The sequence below is a fragment of the Peromyscus leucopus genome, chromosome 8b (assembly GCF_004664715.2).
Source record: "Peromyscus leucopus breed LL Stock chromosome 8b, UCI_PerLeu_2.1, whole genome shotgun sequence".
Taxonomy (NCBI): Eukaryota; Metazoa; Chordata; class Mammalia; order Rodentia; family Cricetidae; genus Peromyscus; species Peromyscus leucopus.
In genome coordinates this window covers 98,156,423-98,174,872 of record NC_051086.1, presented here as the reverse complement: position 1 = coordinate 98,174,872, position 18,450 = coordinate 98,156,423, and the positions used below count along the sequence as shown (strand labels likewise).

General features: G+C 55.0%; 2 protein-coding genes across 3 annotated transcripts in view; one reads left to right on the top strand and one right to left on the bottom strand.

Moving 5' to 3' along the window:
* Window positions 1–106: 106 nt before the first annotated feature.
* Window positions 107–18,450, bottom strand: part of Acsf2 (acyl-CoA synthetase family member 2) — a 43,284-nt gene continuing 24,940 nt past the window's right edge. The window contains exons 2-17 of one of the 2 annotated variants that reach the window (XR_005090289.1): window positions 15,464–15,659; window positions 14,981–15,109; window positions 14,690–14,743; window positions 14,159–14,277; window positions 13,867–14,032; window positions 13,224–13,319; window positions 12,931–13,088; window positions 12,598–12,689; window positions 12,016–12,092; window positions 5,819–5,926; window positions 4,548–4,699; window positions 2,886–3,027; window positions 2,298–2,408; window positions 2,052–2,120; window positions 1,671–1,771; window positions 107–1,322 (exon numbers count right to left, since the gene is read on the bottom strand). Coding sequence is in view for 1 of the 2 variants with exons in the window: in XM_028868971.2 (XP_028724804.1) it covers window positions 1,721–1,771; window positions 2,052–2,120; window positions 2,298–2,408; window positions 2,886–3,027; window positions 4,548–4,699; window positions 5,819–5,926; window positions 12,016–12,092; window positions 12,598–12,689; window positions 12,931–13,088; window positions 13,224–13,319; window positions 13,867–14,032; window positions 14,159–14,277; window positions 14,690–14,743; window positions 14,981–15,109; window positions 15,464–15,659 (1,720 nt within the window). In the remaining variant the exon portion in view is untranslated. Of the gene's footprint in view, window positions 1,772–2,051; window positions 2,121–2,297; window positions 2,409–2,885; window positions 3,028–4,547; window positions 4,700–5,818; window positions 5,927–12,015; window positions 12,093–12,597; window positions 12,690–12,930; window positions 13,089–13,223; window positions 13,320–13,866; window positions 14,033–14,158; window positions 14,278–14,689; window positions 14,744–14,980; window positions 15,110–15,463; window positions 15,660–18,450 lie in introns of both variants that reach the window. The other variant, XM_028868971.2, reaches the window with a different exon arrangement.
* Chad (chondroadherin) lies at window positions 5,943–11,820 on the top strand. Its single transcript, XM_028868972.2, has 4 exons — window positions 5,943–8,791; window positions 10,514–10,677; window positions 10,922–11,067; window positions 11,298–11,820. The coding sequence occupies exons 1-3, from the start codon at window positions 8,021–8,023 to the stop codon at window positions 11,061–11,063; spliced, it is 1,077 nt and encodes a 358-aa protein (XP_028724805.1). The 5' UTR covers window positions 5,943–8,020; the 3' UTR covers window positions 11,064–11,067; window positions 11,298–11,820.

The following is an 18,450-nucleotide window of genomic DNA, read 5'->3' as shown; positions in this document are numbered from 1 at the left end:
GCTTTGGTGATGGTTATACTTACATTCAGATATAAAAATGCTGGAGGAAAATATGCTTTAAAGTGGGTGAGCTGGATAGGATGTGAGTTATTGCTCAACAAAGCTGTTATTTTACAGATTTATTTTTATTTATTTACATGAGTCTGTGTAAGTATATATCACGTGGGGGGGGGCGTGCCCTCAGAGGTCAGAAGAAGGCATGCAGTTCTATGGAGCCGCGGAGTTAAGGTGGTTGTGAGCTGCCCAATGCGGATGCTGAGAATCAAACTCAAATCCTCTGCAAGAGAAGCAAGTCCTCTTAACCACTGAGCCATCTCTCCAGCCCTCAAATCTGTTATTTCAAAAAAAATGCATAATTATTGGGCTGGGAGTGTAGGTCAGTGGAAAAGTCCTTATCTATCCTGTGAGGGGCTTTACGATTCTCAGTGCTGGGGGGGAAACACAGCAATATTTATTTCTGGACTAATCTGTAGCAACAATTTGAACAACAATTAATGAGTAACGCTTACAAAAAACAAAAATTAAGGCAGGCATGGTGGCACACGACTTTGATCCCAGCACTCCAGTGGCAGAAGCAATGAGATCTCTGTGAGTTCAAAACCAGCCTGGTCTACATAGTGAATCCCAGTACAATCTACACAGGGAGATCCAGTCTCAAACCAACACACACAAAGAAAGACAAGAAAAAGGAAGGCCTTGGGATTTCCAGGGGACAGGGTGCGGCTTAGATTAAGTAGGTAATGTCCAGCAGAGGGCCTGGAGGGCTGATCTGAAGGAGCTGGCTCCTTTCCTCTCTTCCCTTCTCCACCCCACAGGAGCTGCAGAGAGCACACCAACCAGACACTGGCCAAACAGGGGACTCTTTATGCCAAGTCCTCAAGATGACAAGGGGCATGGGGAGGGCTCAGGAGAGCCTGAGAGGGCTGGGAGGATCCTCCTTTGTGTGGGAGGACTGAGGGGCTCTGGGAGGTCCCTCCTTTGTGTAGGAGGTCTGAGGGGCTCTGGGAGGACCCTCCTTTGTGTGGAGGGCTGAGGGGCTCTGGGAGGACCCTCCTTTGTGTGGAGGGCTGAGGGCTGAGGAGGTCCCTCCTTTGTGTGGGAGGGCTGAGGGCTGAGGGCTGAGGAGGTCCCTCCTTTGTGTGGGAGGACTGAGGGGCTCTAGGAGGACCCCCCTTTGTGTGGGAGGGCTGAGGGACTCTGGGAGGTCCCTCCTTTGTGTGGGAGGACTGAGGGGCTCTGGGAGGACCCCCCTTTGTGTGGGAGGGCTGAGGGCTGAGGAGGTCCCTCCTTTGTGTGGTAGGGCTGAGGGGCTCTGGGAGGACCCTCCTTTGTGTGGGAGGACTGAGGGGCTCTGGGAGGACCCTCCTTTGTGTGGGAGGACTGAGGGGCTCTGGGAGGACCCTCCTTTGTGTGGGAGGTCTGAGGGGCTCTGGGAGGACCCTCCTTTGTGTGGGAGGACTGAGGGGCTCTGGGAGGACCCTCTTTTGTGTGGGAGGTCTGAGGGGCTCTGGGAGGACCCTCCTTTGTGTGGGAGGACTGAGGGGCTCTGGGAGGACCCTCCTTTGTGTGGAGGGCTGAGGGGCTCTGGGAGGACCCTCCTTTGTGTGGGAGGGCTGAGGGCTGAGGAGGTCCCTCCTTTGTGTGGTAGGGCTGAGGGGCTCTGGGAGGACCCTCCTTTGTGTGGGAGGACTGAGGGGCTCTGGGAGGTCCCTCTTTTGCTTCACAGTTTTAGATGTTGTTCCATCTGCTCTCGGAGTCTGAATTTCTGGATCTAGAAGAAAGACAAGAGTGAGCGTCTGCTGCTCTGGTACCATGGTAACCAACCATCCTTGGTTTGCCTAGGAAATGACAGTGGGGGAGGGGGGACAAGAGCAAAACCCAAGAAAGCCCCGAAGTGACTTTTGGACCCTCCTCTGCCAGCCTCACCAGCTCATTATGGAGGGAGGAAGAGGTGGGGACCACTGGGCCTTCCGCACCTGGGCCTCTCCAGTACCCCACACTGCCCTGCCCCTCTCCAGTACCCCCTCTCCAGTTCCCTCCACCTTACACACCTTCCCTGAGATAGTGAGAGGATAGCTGTCCACAAACACGACGTATCTGGGAATCTTAAAGTGGGAGATCTGCAGACCGGAGAGGGAAGTGTGAGGCTGGCCAAGGTCACAGCGCTCCCTTGGCTGGGAAGTTGGGTTCATCAGGCAACATCCCCCCACCCCCACCCCACCCCCACCCCACCTCCACCCCAGGGATGACAGACAGGGAGAGGCAGGTGAGTGAGTGAGGGCAGTTGGGGGTCCCACCTTCCCTTTGCAGAAGGCTTTGATCTCCTCCTCTGTGGTGGTCTCGCCACTCTTCAGCCGGATGCAAGCACAGATTTCCTCTCCCATCCGCGCGTCCTTTACTCCCACCACCTATCCAAGGTCAAAGACAAATACCACACCGCAACCCCGGGCTGGCGCATTTTTAAAGTCAACTTGACACAGGCTAGAGTCATTTGGAAAGAGAGAACCTCACGTAGGAAAACGCCCCCACCAGGCTGGCCTCGGGGGAAGCCTATGTTGATTGATGATTGATGTGGGAGGAGACAGCCCACTGTGGGCGGGGCCATCCCTAGGCTAGTGGTCCTAGGTGTTGTAAGAAAGCAGGCTGATTAAGCCACCACAGGGAGCAAGCAGCACTCCTTCAGTTCCTGCTTCCAGGTTCCTGCCTTGAATCCCAAGCCCAACTTCCCTTGGGTGATGGACTACGATAAGTTAAGACGAAATAAACCCTTTCCTCCCCGAGTTGCTTTGGATCACGGTGTTTCATCACAGCAACAGGAGCCTAAGGCAAACCCCTTCCTGTTCACCAGCTAATCCTGGGGTACCACCGGGTTCACGGTGCCTCACCTGCACTTCCTGCACCTGTGGGTGTTTGTGGAAGAAGTCCTCCAGCTCTGCAGGGTAGATGTTCTCACCGCCCCGGATGATCATGTCCTTGGAGCGGCCTACGATCTTACAGAAGCCCTGTTCATCCATCGTGGCGATGTCTCTGGAAGAAGAAACCCGGGAGTGGCATCTCACCTCGGCGTTAGGGTGCTAGTCCGCTAGCTCACTTGTTCACTCAGTCACAAAACATTTATTGAGCATCTACTATGTGTCCCCCATTGCTCTAGATTCTAGGAGTCCCCGCAGGAACAAAAAACATCTTTGGAACCTATAGGCTAGGCTGGAAGAAGGGGAAAAAATCAGCACATCACCTACCCCATTCTCTCTGTCTTCTTATTTATAGATTAGCTTGTCTTTATGGATGCCTTCTTTTTGAGTCATTTAGGTCTCAGCTCAAATGTTTCCAGAGGCCTTCTCTGACCCTGGTCTAAGAAAATCCTCTTTCTCCACCACAGCCACTTCCTCTCCTGTGACCCCATTTGATTTATTTGATGTCTGAAATGATCTGTCTTCTTCCACCAGACACGTGGGAAGAAGCAGGCTCCTTCTCAGCTTGCTTCCCACATCCATCAGGTTGGGAACAGCACTGACGCATAGCAGGCGTGGACGGCGAATGTGCGGATCTAATACATGACGCACGCACGCACGCACGCACGCACGCACGGGTGGGGGGTTAGCTCAGCTGGAGAGCACTTGCCTCGCAAGGCCCTGGGTTCAGGCCTCAGCTTCAGGAAGAAAGAACGACAGGAGGAAAGAAAGGCAGGCAAGAAGGAAGAGAAATCTAGGAACTGGAGAGATGGTTCAACAGTTAAGAGCTCTGGCTGCTCTTGTAGAGGTCCTTCCTTGTGTTTGATTAGCAAACAACTCCCTGAAGACTGGCTCAGACTCTGGGGGCGCAAATGTCCTGTGATGCCCCGGTGTCTCACCACTGTGAGAAGTGGGTTCACCCCCATGACACACATTTTGACTTAGGGGAATTTCTTTGTTGCTTGTTTTGAGACAGGGTCACACGAGAGTAACCTTGAACTTCTAATACTCTTGCTTCCACCACCCAGGCGCTAGGGTTACAAACGTGCACACCACGCCCGGGATTATGTGGCACTATGGGTGGAGCCCGGGACTCTGTGCATGCAAGACAAGCACCCTACCCACTGAACTGCATCCACAACCCATTCTTTCTTCCATTATTGGGCACAAGGTCTCACGCAGCTCAGGTTGGCTCTCAACACACTCTGGAGCTGAAGATGACCCTGCCCTCTACCAAGTGCTGGGATTACAGCTGTGTGCCCCGTGCTAGTTCACGTGGTGCTGAAGACCGAGCCCAGCACCTCACTGTACTAGAAAGGACACTGGAAACTAAGATACAGCTCCAGCAAGGGTTTGGTTTTTTTTTTTTTCCTTCTCCCCATCCCCCACATTCCCACGCCACTGGGGATTGAATCTGTAGCCTCACACGTAGCATCCAAGAGCTCTACCACGATTTGTGCCCAGACAAATTTTGGAAACCAAGTCTCTAGGACAAGAGGGACCCATGGCCTCCGTGTGCTGGTTTAGTTTCCTAGCTCAGCCTCAGGACCCCAGCCCTACTTGGGAGCCAGCGTCCACATCATCTCGCCATCTCACCCTGTCCGATACCACTTGTCCTGTCCCACCGTCTCAAAGGTCTTCTGTGGCTCGTCCCAGTAGCCCTGCATGACGCAGTAGCCTCGGATGTACAGCTCCCCCGGCGTGTTCAGCTTGGTCAGCTCCCCTGTCGCCATGTTGACGATCTGGGCCTGAGACAGCAGGTCAGTTTCCAGCTTGAGCCTCCTACTCTCTGGCTTCCCTGGGGACTGGGGTGGGGGGAGCTTTCCTTTCTCCCCCGCCCCTCCCAGAAATGAGAAGCTGCTGGCTGTACTCATCCCAGACCAGGGAAAAGAACATGAAGCTAGAATAGACCCATCGGCGTGGAGAGAGAACCACACTGGGCCTGAACCATGGGGAGGGTGTGTGTGTGTGTGTGTGTGTGTGTGTGTGTGTGTGTGTGTGTGTAGGGGGTGCCACCCGCCTTTTAAATTCCTGCTGTATTTTCACACCGGAGGGGACAGGGCGGGTAGTGAGCAGCCTTGAAGGAGGCCGGAGAGTGCCAGGCCAGATGCTGAATTATGAGCCATGTAGAAGGGGAGATCGTTGTCTCCCTCACTTCCCACAAGGCAGCAAAGAAAGCGACGATGACAGAATGGCTGTGCCATGTGATCGGGAGAGGGAGAACCCGAAATCCTAGTAGACAAAGAGCCCCAGCCAATGTGCCAAGGAAAACTGGGTCTGCCTGCTTCCATGTCTGCACTTCGGGGACGGGAGAAAGAGGTCTCTCTGACAGTGCCCAGGGTGCATCCCAGAAGCACAGACACTCAGTAATAGCCGAAGAGAGCTACATGATTGGAGCCACAGAGGAGTCATAGCTAGGAGTCTGAGACTGGGGAGTGTCCCGGGCCTTTGAAGTGTAAGGGGCCTTCAAGGGACAGAGAGCTTGGGAAAAGAAGAGTTTATGCTCAGACAAAAGAGCAAGAGGCGGGGCCCACGGGAAGTAAGAGCTGCGTAAGGAAAAAAAAAAATCTCTGTTCTGGCTCATTTTTGAGACTGGTCTCGCTGCCCCAAGACAGACAGTGGGCTTGGCAAAAACACGCCTCAGACAGGAAGGGTGGCTGAGGAGAGGCTCAGCTGGCGGCTGCTCGGGGCGGCTGCTCCAGCTCTTCCCCTTCCTCGCTTCAACCCACAAAGCCGGGCCAGGTCCAGCAAGCCCCCGTTGCTGGGGCCCTCTATAGCTGAGCGAGATGTCTGGATGCCTGGCGGAAAGCCCCAACTGTCCTCAAGTGGTGTGAGGTGGGCTCTGGGGGCATCCGTCGGGGGCTCACCTCCGTATGAGGCATAATTCTGCCCACGCTTTCAGCCTTCTGCTCCAGGGTGTCCTCGGGGTAGTTCATGAAGGTCACGGGACTGTTCTCTGTGGTTCCATAAACAACCTAGAGGGGCCAGAAAGACGGCTTGGAGGGAACTGAGTGAGAGCAGAGGGCTGAGATGACCTACCCTGGGGAGCTGAATGGTGAGATCTGGGGTGAGGGGACAGGAGCCAGAGGTCAGGAGCCAGGAGTGCAGATCTCTGCAGGGCCCCGGGTCTGAAACAAACTTGAGAATAGAAGCCAGTCTCTAATGGCCAGGGTTCTGTCACTCCCCTGTGGCGCCTGTGGCCTCTGGCATCAGCAGTGCCCATACTTCTTTTCTCCCATCTCCAGGTTGATTCAGTCCTACCTTCTCGATTTCAGGCCACCACATCCTCTGTCCCTCTCTTCCTAGCCAAAGGCCTCATAAACTTGATGAGAAAGCCAGCCTGCTTTGCTTGATCTAGCTGGGAGCCGTACAGACACACAGACACAAATCCCTTCCAACCTGGGACAAGCGCCTGGTCTTAGGATGGGTGCCCCTGAAAGTTCTGGAGACTTTCCTATGCATTTATTTTCATCAAAACAAAAATATAGCCCGAGCAGAATTTAAAAGGTCTGTGGCACCTCCAGTGGTTAGAACATCCTGTGCAACAGAAAAACTAGCAACCAGCCTAAATACCGTCAGAGAATATTCTAGGCCAAAAACGACCCACACACCCTGCATTCTAGAGGCAAGGGGTCAGAGGAGCTTAGGGAAGAACAGGCCTGGAGACCAAACCCCATAACTATGTAGTGGATGTCATGAGGTCCAGATACTTTGTACTCTATCAGGTCTCTGTTGGTGGCCTCCATTCCCGTGTATCAGGTGGTGTGGTTCTGGCATAGTTGGGGTATGGTTCCTCTACCACCTCCCAAAACAGACAGCACCTCTTGCCAGGCAATCCAGAGCTCGCCCTGGGCCAAAACTGTAACCTGCCTGCTCACCCAGCCTTCTCCACAGGACTCCAGACAGAGTGGCTGGCGAGTGAACAGAAGCCGGGTCCACTAGGGCGGGGCTGCCCACAGCCTCGCATCTGGCCCAGGTTTGTCGCCTGTAGCCAGTACCCCACCTCCCACCAGCTCACACAGTCCTGGGGTCATTGCCCAGGTCTGGCCTCTGCCAAGTACACATTGGCGCCACTGGGCCGCCACTATGCGACCCCCTTAGGGGTGGGTCCTAACCACGGGGGAGGGGAGGATCCAGAAATGGGGATATTTGGGGAGATTAAGGAGGGGAATGTGCAACCGTGCTTGTCCAGTGGCCTGTGGTTCACTCCCCACACACACCAATTCCCACTTTTCTGTTTAGCCTTCAGCCCTAGAAAAGGGGAATGCGGGTGCAAAGGACAGACTAGGAAGCCCAGAACTAAGAGAGAGGGGTCATGGGAAAGCCCACAACCTGGGCTCCCACAGGCCTGGCGACACGACTCGGAGGAGGGCCAGAGGCGAGAGCACCATTGTCAACCAGCATCATTAACCAGCTCTCCCATCTCCTTGCGGTGAACTGAGGAGGGTCTACCCAGAAGCGGGGCCCGACCCACAGAGGTGCTCGCACGCTTCGCCTGCAGGGCACAAACAGCCCCATCCATTAAAGCACCGCTGCCAGACAGCGGCGAGACGCATCCGGCTGTCGGGCCCCACTTCCTCCCTCCCTGAGCCCAGGGTGACCTGTCTGCCAAGGGTGTATGGGGGAGGGGGACGTGGAGTCTCAAACTTGAGCAAATAAATAAGTTCTGGGAACGCCTCCCTCTGCCCAGTGGAAATTCAGAGGTCCTCAACACATCTATTGCCCCACCAGAAGGGTGGGGGGTCCAGGTGGAGGAGGATAGGGAGAAGTGATGCATGGAGTTTGCGAGCCGGAAGCAAGGGGCTGGGGCTCGGGAAAAGGGTCCCCAACACTACGCATGATCTCCTGCTGTGGAAAGAGCCCCCAGCCATCCAGGACAGGGGGCGCATTTCTGGGCGGGAGGGGGTTAAGTCAGTGGCTTCGATGCTCCACGTAGTAGCTGGCTCCGCTGCCAGCTGCGGTCAGGGCTGCCCTATAAATGGGCCGAGAGACCCAAGAATCTAGGACTTGCTGCCGCCAGCGCCCGGCCGCCGCCGCAGCCCCCAGCCCTGACTCCAGGCATCCCGGCCATGGCCCGCGTGCTCTTACTCAGTCTGAGCTTCTTTGCCATCCTCTTGCCGGCGCTGGCCGCCTGCCCCCAGAACTGCCACTGCCATGGCGACCTGCAGCATGTCATCTGTGACAAGGTGGGGCTGCAGAAGATCCCCAAGGTGTCAGAGACAACCAAACTGCTCAACCTCCAGCGCAACAATTTCCCAGTGCTGGCTGCCAACTCGTTTCGGACCATGCCGAACCTGGTCTCGCTGCACCTGCAACATTGCAACATCCGCGAGGTGGCCGCCGGTGCCTTCCGAGGCCTGAAGCAGCTCATCTACCTGTACCTGTCCCACAACGACATCCGGGTGCTGCGAGCTGGAGCCTTCGATGACCTGACTGAACTCACTTACCTCTATCTAGACCACAACAAGGTTTCGGAGCTGCCCCGGGGCCTGCTCTCTCCTCTGGTCAACCTCTTCATCTTGCAGCTCAACAATAACAAAATCCGAGAGCTGCGAGCTGGAGCCTTCCAGGGCGCCAAGGACCTGCGCTGGCTCTACCTGTCAGAAAACGCCCTCAGTTCCCTGCAGCCCGGAGCCCTGGAGGATGTGGAGAACCTCGCCAAGTTCCACCTGGACAAGAACCAGCTCTCTAGCTACCCCTCGGCTGCCCTGAGCAAACTTCGGGTGGTGGAGGAGCTGAAGCTGTCCCACAACCCTCTGAAGAGCATCCCAGACAACGCCTTCCAGTCCTTCGGCCGATACCTGGAGACCCTCTGGCTAGACGACACCAACCTGGAGAAGGTGAGTGCCCTGGCTGCAGAGTCCTCGCTCCTTCTCTGCTGGGAGGCCAGCCTAGTCCCTCCTCCTGGACTCCTTACCCCCCCCCCAGTTATCATCAAAGCAAGGAGCCCTGCCACCTCTCTCCGACTTTGACACATCACCCAACCCCTATCGCTCTCTCCCTCACCTGGTCACTATGCTTCTCAGTAATGCTCTCTCGGGACTCCTCCTTATAAGAGATGGGCTGTTCTGGTCTCACAAATGGCCTCTGGGGAGGCGTCTGCCCCCAAGCCCCACACTGAGCAGCAGGCATCTCTTCCTGTCGAGCTTTCCGCCCTTCCTCTGCTGTTTTCCCGGTCTCCAGTAAGCCTGCCATCCCATAAAGGAAGGTTTGTCCACTGAGGTACCTTACAGAGAGGCTGAGTGACTCCGACTCACAAAGAGTCCCTGTTCTTGGTGGGGCTGGCCAGTGTGCTAAGGTAAAATGAGGGGCTGGAGGATGAGTGGGGGGGGATGCCTTTAGGGGACTTCTTCCGTACCCTCAGAGACCCTGATGGATGCCCCATCCCCTCTGTGGGCCCGAACACACCCAATTTTACTGCAACCTGAGGTCCATTTCAACTGAGTAGGGAAACAGACAAAAGGCTCCACCAAGGTGCAGGCTTGGCGCTCATGGGGCCCGTGAAGGAACACATGTGATCCTCGGCACACCCCCCAAAGTGTCTCCTCACAGAACAGACTGACTGTCTCACTGTCCCCCAGATAGTGTTGACTTTTGTCTTCCCTGGTCATTAGACCTCTGTCCCCTTCTCATCCCCCACTGGGATGACCAGTCTAGCCAGGTGGGGCTATGTAGGAGCAAAATCCTCTTCTTGGAACTAGAAAATCATGCCCCTGGCACACAGTTTCAGCCAGGAGGAGGTTTGGGCCAGGACCAGAACAAGATAGAGGACAGTTTTGTTACTAGAGAATGTCACATCCCAACCTGGGCTGTGAGAGAGGACACAGACAGGGAGCTCAGGGCAGAAGCCAATCTGAGCCGGGGTAACCTTGTCTGGGTAGACAGAGCTTTCTGTGGGCCTTCTTCAGCCTGGCCTCACTCCAGCTGAAGGCAGACCACCCTAGTGCCAGAGTGGTGGGCAGTAGAACAATTTGGAATGGGGAGCCCAGACGGGAACTGTGGCACCAGGGCTCAGATGAGGGCACCAATACATTTCCTCTGGAGCTGTCCATCCTGGCCAAAGTCCCCACCAAGGTGGCTCCACAAATAGCATCTGGCAGAGGGCAGAGGAGCAATGAGGACAGTACTGGGAGAAATCCTGGGACCCTGGGGATGTGGGGAGCCTGGGCTCACTGCCCATCCCACCAAACACTAACCAGGTTCACTGTGTGCCAGCCTGGGCTCTCCGAGCCAAGCTCTGGCTGCTCCCCAGACCAGTGTTTGTGCAGGGAGGGTGCTGTCTTGGAGGTGGGGGGCAAGGTGTGGCCCTGCAACTACTGTTTACCGGCTAGGTGATCCTGGCCAAAGGCCCGAACATTTTCCATCTACATATTGGAAAGGACACCTTCCATCTCCAAAGGGTGTTGTGGATTACATCATCTAGACAACTCGGTCATTCTTCTTGGAAAATCGCAGCTCCTCAACAGGCTGCTTGTGTCCAGGCCTCCGGCCTCTGAGGAGAGAGCTAGGAGAGCCTGGACGGGAGGTGAGGCTCTCTGACTTCTGCCTTCCATCCCTCCCAGATCTCAGATGGTGCCTTCCTGGGTGTGACCACACTGAAACACGTCCATCTGGAGAACAATCGCCTGAACCAATTGCCCTCCACCTTCCCCTTCGACAACCTGGAGACCCTCACTCTCACCAGCAACCCATGGAAATGCACCTGCCAGCTCCGTGGCCTTCGGCGGTGAGCATATTCCTCCACATATCCCCAGTTTCCCCTTCACATGAAGGTCCTGCGTAGGACAGCCTGGACATACATCCTAGTTGGCTACCTAGTGGGTCTGGGACCGAGTGGCTCAGTTTTCTCACTTGTCCAATGAAGATGACAGCTCCAGATTTTTCTAGGGCCAAGTCCATCCTGGTCACTGCCCCTTCCCCAAGCATCCCCACCCAGCTTCCCCAAGTCCAGCAACTCTTTGTCTCCGCAGGTGGTTGGAAGCCAAGACTTCTCGGCCAGATGCCACCTGCTCCTCACCAGCCAAGTTCAAGGGTCAGCGCATTCGTGACACAGACGCCCTCCGCAGCTGCAAATCCCCCACCAAGAGGTCCAAGAAAGCCGGCCGCCATTAAACAGGTGGGGGCCGGGCGGGGAGGCCACCACTGTCTGCCTCTGGAGATTCCAGCCAGGGTATTGCTGCCTCCCATGACGCCATCTCTGGAGGGGTGATCAGACCCTCTGTCTTACAGGAAAAGGAGGGGGGGACTGGGTCTCCCCCTCCAAGGGCTCGGCCTGGGATCTCCACCATTCTCTCTGATGCCATCGGGGTGACTGAAGACCTAACAACCGTCCTTCCTTTACTGCAGGTCCTGTCTGAGCCAGTCCTGGTGACTGGGGTGACTGGAGTGACTACTGACTTCTCCCCTACCATCCACACCTTCTCCCACAGCCTCTGCCGCTGATGCACAGAGCTGCCCACACCTAGACACATCCTGGCAGGGAGCCCTGGACTCTTTGTTACCACCCCAGCTCCACCTAATGGGGTCCAAGGGAGGAGGACACAGCGCCTCTCCCCAGGCACTGCGCATGGCTGCTCTCAGGGAAGCCAGTGCAGAACTCCCTACCCTGAGTCTCTCAGAGCCAAAATCCAGTGGTCACTGGGATGGCCACACCCCTCTAACCACCTTCCCCAGTTCCCGCCTCCCCTGCCATTTGGAAACAAACACCAGGCCCTTGTCCCACCCTCACTGCCAGAAAGGGTTTCAAGCCCGTGTCCCCAGTCCCTGCCTGCCAGGACGTGCTAACAGGATACAGTGCTTGGCTGCACCTGCTCCCATGCTGCATCTCTGCCCCGGATTTCTATAAACATAATTTTATGTGTGTATAACATTCACTCCCCCCTCACTTTTCCCTACACCTCACCAGGCGTTAGTTAATAAGCTCACAGCTTGGCCTCACCTCTGCCCCAGGAAGCGGAGAACAACCTGGAGGTTCACCTTGGGGCTTCTGGTCTGGCTCGTCAGTCCCTACTCACTACAGGCCTGGCCTTTCCCGGACGTCCCCCGGGCTCTGACCGCCACTCACCACCAGCTCTTTCATGTTCATCTTGTTGATGATGGCTCGGATCAACTCCGGGGGTGCTGGGGACCCAGCAATCACACCTGAATCAGGAAGAGAGGGGATGATGGGATTGGTGGTGTAGGCCTGGAATACCAGCGACTTGGGAGGCGGAGGCAGGAGCATTGCAAGTTCCGAGTCTGACTGGGATACAGAGTGAGTTCTAGGGCAGCTCGGGCAGCTTAGTGAGATCCTGTCTCAAAAACACTCAGTAAAGGGCTGGGGACACAGTTCTGTCACAGAACACTTGCCCGCCATGCAGGAGGCCCCTGGTTCAATCCTCAGTATCACAGAAAAACAAGAGGAGCTAACACATGCCCTCATTCTTTAGTCCACTAGACCCCTTTCCCCTGCTCCTGTAAGGAGAGAGACCCTGAGCCTTGGCACACCACATAAAAGCTGAGGTTGGCCCAGATCCAGGGACACCTTCCTCTCGGCTACCTTTCTATGGTGTCCCTTTCTGCCGTCTACATAAGAAACTGGCTTCACCAGAGTCAGGGAAGCTGACCTGCCTCAAGCCTTGGTTCCTCTGACCACACTGCACCTCACCTCCACGTATAGATGAGAAGTCATAAGTGGAGAAGTCCGGCTGATTCAGAACATCCACAAACATCGTGGGGGTGCCATACAGGAGGGTGCCTCTGCACAGAGGAAGGTCTCAAGATTAGGCTTAGAAGTGAGAGGGGTCCCCCCCTTTCCCTCCCCACCATGAACTCTCAGTGAACAGGAAGAAGCTCAGGGTGGGACCCGGCCCTCTAGCCCCGCCCCCCCCATCCCAGGTCTCCTGGCTGGAGGAGGAAGGAAGCATCTCAGAAAAGGGTCCAGGAGTGAGGATTTGGAGGGTCTCATCAGCCCACAGGTGGCTTGTCCACCAATGCCCACTTCTCTTTGCTGATGGCTTCCAGCGCCTTCTTGCCATTGAAGCTTGGAGAAGACAGGAGGAGAGTGACACCATACATCATAGACACCATGGTGCCCCCCACGGAGCCCAGGCAGTGGTACAGGGGGCTGGGCAGGACCAACCGCAGCTCCTCGGCAGTCTGGAGATGGAGACAGGAGGCTGGGTCTCAGTTCTTCCAGCCAGCAGGGGGAGCCCAACAAGCAGACCCACCCTGCCCAGCTGTGCTCCCTGCCGCCGCCGATATAAACCTCACCAGGGCCCATCCCAATCTCACCTTCGTGTGCAACTTTAGCCGCTGGCCTATCAGGTTGGAGTTGTTTACAATGTTGTGGTGGGAAAGAGTGGCCCCCTTGGGGCTGCCAGTGGTCCCCTAAGAAGATAAGCAAGTGACGACAGCTTGGCCTTTCGGTCAATGTTCCCTTCCCATCTTTGACCGCTGCTAAGAGTCGTAAGAGTAGGCGGATGTGGTGGTCCTGAATCCATCCCCTCCCTCTGCTTATGCACAGTGAGCTGTGCAGGCCCCGATGCTAGGGTGCAGAAGTGCAAAAGCGCACGCCACACGGCTGCCTTTGTCCAGTTTACATGTCATACATATAAGGTGGCTCAGAGGATCTGCCACTAACTAGCTCCATGGGTTTGGAGAAATTCCCTCTCTGGGCCTGATTCCCCTGGATAGGCTCCATGAGGTCCACCTCTCCCAGCCCTGGTGACTCCCCTAAATCTGCTCTGGGCTGGAAGCAACAGGACCCAGAAGGGGCGAGTAACAAAAACAGAGAGGAGGCAGAGAGGAGGGCTGGAGGCCGGAATCAGGAGAGAGTGTCGCTCTCCTGACTTTCTCTACCATCTCTCCATCCCCGGGGCCACATGGCCAGGGCACAAGGTTCATCCAGGCTTGGGACTGGAGACCACTGTCCTACCGAAGTAAACTGGATGTTGATGGGGTCGTAACAGGACAAGAATTGCTGGTGGTACCGCAGCTGGGCCAGATTCTGCTCCTTGCTGCCGATGGCCACCACGTCATCCAGCAGCAGGGTCCCTGGCAAAGGGCTATCCACTGAGATGACTGTGGTCAGATCTGGGAGCCTGGGAGACAGAGGGGATGGTGACATGCGGCTAGAAGGCAGCCCAGGAAGACATCAGCTCCACCTTGGGGAGGAGGTAGGAGCCTGAGATGTCACTTGACAGTCCACAAACCCAGGACATACCCACCTCTCACTCTTCAAGGCCCCTGGCTGGGCCTTTTCCAGCTCAGGACAGATCTGCTTCAGGATGTTGTAATATTGCTGGGTTTTGAATTGCTTAGGGAACACGAGGGCTTTGCAGCCTACCTGTGGGAGGAGAAGCCCCCCAACCTGTGGTCAGCAGGAAGCCCAGACTTAGGGGCTATCAGTAACGTCGTGATCTCTTTCTCCTACACCTGAATAGCTATCCAGACATACCCATGTAGCAACACACACACAGCCTCCAACGCACTAAGGTGCACTCTACTCTAACACACACACACACACACACACACACACATACACACTACCCTGACACACACACACTCCACCCCTAACACCCACGCCGGCCTTATGGCTGACCCATACACACTCTGTGGAGCCAAGACCTCCTCCCAACCATATGTAGCCTGAGGAGAGACACTCTGTAATGTTATCCACTGAGCCTGACCTTTCTCATCCCATCGGCCTCTATAAAACATCATGAGAAACTCCCCTGCCCACCAGGGGCAAGTAGTACCTTTCTTAAGACATATTCCAGTTCTGAGGCCTGGTAGGCTGGGTTCACAGACACCTGGGGGAACAGAGAGGGTATGTCGGTGTCCTGGGTCGATGTTCCACTCTCTCACTGCACCCCTCAGAAAGGGCAAAGCGGCATCCGACACTCTGCCAGGGCTCCTTGGCGAAGCTTGGGTAAAAGCACTACCAAGCCGGAAGCCAGACAGACACGGGTTTGGTTCTGTATCTAAGAGGCTCCCCTTGAACGACATCCCTCCACATACCCAGTGGTGCCAGGTAAACCCCTTCTCACCAGGATGATGCCTGCCTGGGCAGTGGCCAACTGAATAAGCACCCATGCATAGGAATTGGGCCCCCACATGCCCAGCCGGTCACCCCTGCGGAGGCCAATGCTCAGGAGACCAGAAGCAGCTTTGTCCACCTGGTATAAACAGATGGGGAAGACAGGTGAGGTGGGAGACAAGCAGGAGGGACCCCTGAATCCTACTCTCTCTCTCAGCCCAGGAGTCACTAGGAACAAACGGATTGCCAGGCCTCGGTGGACTCAACACAGTGAAGGTAAGGAGTCAACACAGGAAACAAATATTCCAGGAACCCCTGGGTCAAGAGACATCTAGATCCCTTCTGCCTCTGTCTCCTAACGCCAACAGTAGGATCCTCAGGGGTTCCCAGCACACTGCCCCACGGGCATGCACACACTCTCTTGGGTGCTCCATTCAACTCTAACAGCTAGGGACCAGCGGCTGCTCTTGGAAGGTGCAGGGTCAGTACTTACCTCCTCCTTGAGCTGTGCAAAGTTCAGCCTGATGTTTTCGTGGAGGATAACCAAAGCCTCTCTGTTGGGGAACTTCTGTGCTGTGGCATCCAGGCATCCACCCACAGTCGTGTTGACAAGGTGGGAGTCGGTGTGGCCCTGAATGTAACTGAGGCCTCCGATGGGCAAGGGATTGGTGCAATTCACCGCTCCAGAGCTGTGGAGAGAGGAACCACGGACTGGAGTGGTGCCAGGCTGGGCCTCGCTGGCACCAACACTCTGGCACACCTAGCTAATTAGCAATCCAGTTGTTTACAATATGTTGGTATATTGAGGACCAATAGATTTTCTCAAGACCTTTTTTTTTTTTTTTTTTTTTTTTTTAAATAAGGTCTAATGTATCCCAGGCTGGCCTCAAATTCACTATGATTTAGCAGAGGATAACCTTGAACTTCTGCCTCCATCTCCTGAGGGCTGGGTTACAGGCATGCACTAGCACACCCAGCTTCATTCTCTGCTGGAGACTGAACGACATCCTCAAGCCCTCTCCAGGTGTTGTAAATTTCCTGTCCTCCCTTGCTCTCTTTTCCTAACCTCGAGCCTAACTTGCAAGCAGCAGGATGGGGTCAAGGCCATCATAAGCTGGGGCAAGAGCCTCCTGCACCTCCCTGGAAATGATGAGGTGACCGGGGGTGGCTGGGGCACCTGATGCAGAGACAGGCAGATACCACAAAAAGCTATCACACCTGCGCCCCCAGGTCCTGCCTCCTGGAGGGTGACAGTCACTGAGGTTCTTCCCGGGGAACCAGCGAAGCTCATGGTGGGACCCAGAACAGGGAACCAATGCCTTGGGTTTCTTGGCTCCTCAATGGGCCAGTTTATCTCTTCTGGGTCAGAAATTCAAAGACAGAACAGGCGAGGGATTTAAGAACCGGACGGTGGCACCAGGAAAGACGGCGGAAAGGTCTGAGTAAGTGGCTGTGTGCCCAGAAAAGAAGAGTCCCACACTCCCCAGGCAGGGCCCCAGGTTCCCACTTTCAGATGCTGTGGCAAAGCAGAGGCTGTCGCATCCAGCAAAGGATGGCAGCGCTTGGACCACACGGTGACCTCAGGCACCACAGGTCATCAGGCAAAGAGGAGCTGGTGCCCCAGTAAGGATGTCCTACGTCAGCCAAGACAGACTGTCCCTGGAAAAGAGACTCCATCTCCTTCCGTCACCCTCAGAAAACAGGTTTCTCTGGCACACACCTGTAATCCCAGCACCTGGAAGGCTGCTGAGAGGAGGCCAGTTTGAGCTACATGTGAGTGCCAGGCTAGCCCCAACCACGAAGAAGTACGGGTGAGAATTATAATCACCCGTTCTCAAGGTAAGGAGGCTGATGTGCAAAGATGTCAAGGGTCAAAAAGGATGGGAACAGCTAAGCTGGGAATGGAAGCCGGTGCAGCTGCGAGAGTTACCCTCAGGCCTGCTCTGCCCGCCCTTCGCCTTCATCCTGAGTCCGATCGTCAGGGAGTATCTAACCTCCCTGTTCCTTTTTTCCATGCTTCTATCAAGCGACACAAGAGGGTAGCGCAGTGTTAAGGGGGAGCTAGCAGTTTCTCCAAAGAGTTAAGAGTTCTAGGAACTCAGGGCTGGAGAGAAGGCTCAGCAGTTAAAAGCACCCGGCTGTCCCTTCAGAAGTCCCGGTTCAATTCCCAGCGCCCACAAGGCAGCTCTCAACTCTCTGTGTCTCTAGTTCCAGGGTGCAGTGAGTGGTCTGAAAGAAAAAGGCCCCCAAAGGGAGTGGCGCTATTAGGGGGGGTGGCCTTGTTGGAGGAAGGGTGCCACTGTGGGGGTGGGTTTTGAGGACTCCTATGCCTAATCTATGCCCAGTGTTCACTTCCTGTTACATGTGGATCAAGACGTAGAACTCTCAACTCCTTCCCCAGCACCATGTCTGCCCGTGTGCTATCTTGCCTACATGCTACCATGTCCCGCCCTGATAACGGTGGACTGAACCTCTGAACTGTAAGCGAGTCACCCCAATGAAATGTTTTCCTAAGAATTGCTGTGGTCATGGTGTCTCTTCACAGCAGTAGAAACCCTTAGACACAGGGGGGCTCAAACGCCCTCTTCTGGCCGCCACAGGCATTGCATACATGTGGTCCGTAGATACACATGCAAGCAAAAACACACAAAACATAAAAATCAAAAACATAAAATAATAAATAAATAAAATGTTTAAAAAAAAAGAGTTCTAGAAACCCATAGCAGTGTAATTTGCTCATAAACACAGGAACCACCCCGGCCATTTAGTCACTTCAAAGGCCTGAGCATTTTCCTTCTCTGCACACACCCTGAACACCTGGCCCAAAGGGGAGCTGCTACATTCGAGTTTCTTAATGCATATGGGATAAGCTGAAAGAGCTGGAGAAGGGCCAGCAAGGCCGGTCAGTCTCTCTCCAAAACTAACGTAAAGTAACTATGCAGCTTCAATAGGGATTGCAAAACCCCAGGCCCTCTGTGGCCAGGCCTGAAGCCAAATGCCCTTAGAGAGTTCGTGTGTGGGAATTCAAGTCCAGATCTGTTTTCCTAAGAGAAGCTGAGAACAAGGAAGTTAAAGGAAAAACAACATTCTCTTCATGTCTCCGTGTTAGTAACACTTGTGTTCAGACTGCATGTGCAGCCCAAGTATCTGGAACCTACGAAATACCCCAGCAAACAACCAGCTGACATGGACAGAGGGCCTAGGGACCCAGCTTAGCGGAAGACAGTTTTCCTGATGTACATGAGGCCCTGGGCTCAATTCTCAACACTGAATAAAAGAAAAAAAAAAAAAAAGCAGCTGCATACACATCTTTCTAATAAATATACAACATGCAACACTCTCTGAGGGGCTTTGGAGATAATTCAGTCAGGAAACTGTTTACTACACAAGCGTGAAGATCCCAGTTCGATCCTTAGAACCTATGTAAAAAGCTGGGTGCTCCAGTGGGGACCCACGACTTGAATCCCAGCACTGGAGAGG

What these genes read in the sequence shown, in the direction of transcription:
- Chad (XM_028868972.2), top strand. Translation starts at nt 8,021, where the DNA reads ATGGCCCGCGTGCTCTTACTCAGTCTGAGCTTCTTTGCCATCCTCTTG. An exon ending in ACGACACCAACCTGGAGAAG is followed by an intron (nt 8,792 to 10,513) that starts GTGAGTGCCCTG and finishes CATCCCTCCCAG; the next exon opens with ATCTCAGATGGTGCCTTCCT. An exon ending in CAGCTCCGTGGCCTTCGGCG is followed by an intron (nt 10,678 to 10,921) that starts GTGAGCATATTC and finishes TTGTCTCCGCAG; the next exon opens with GTGGTTGGAAGCCAAGACTT.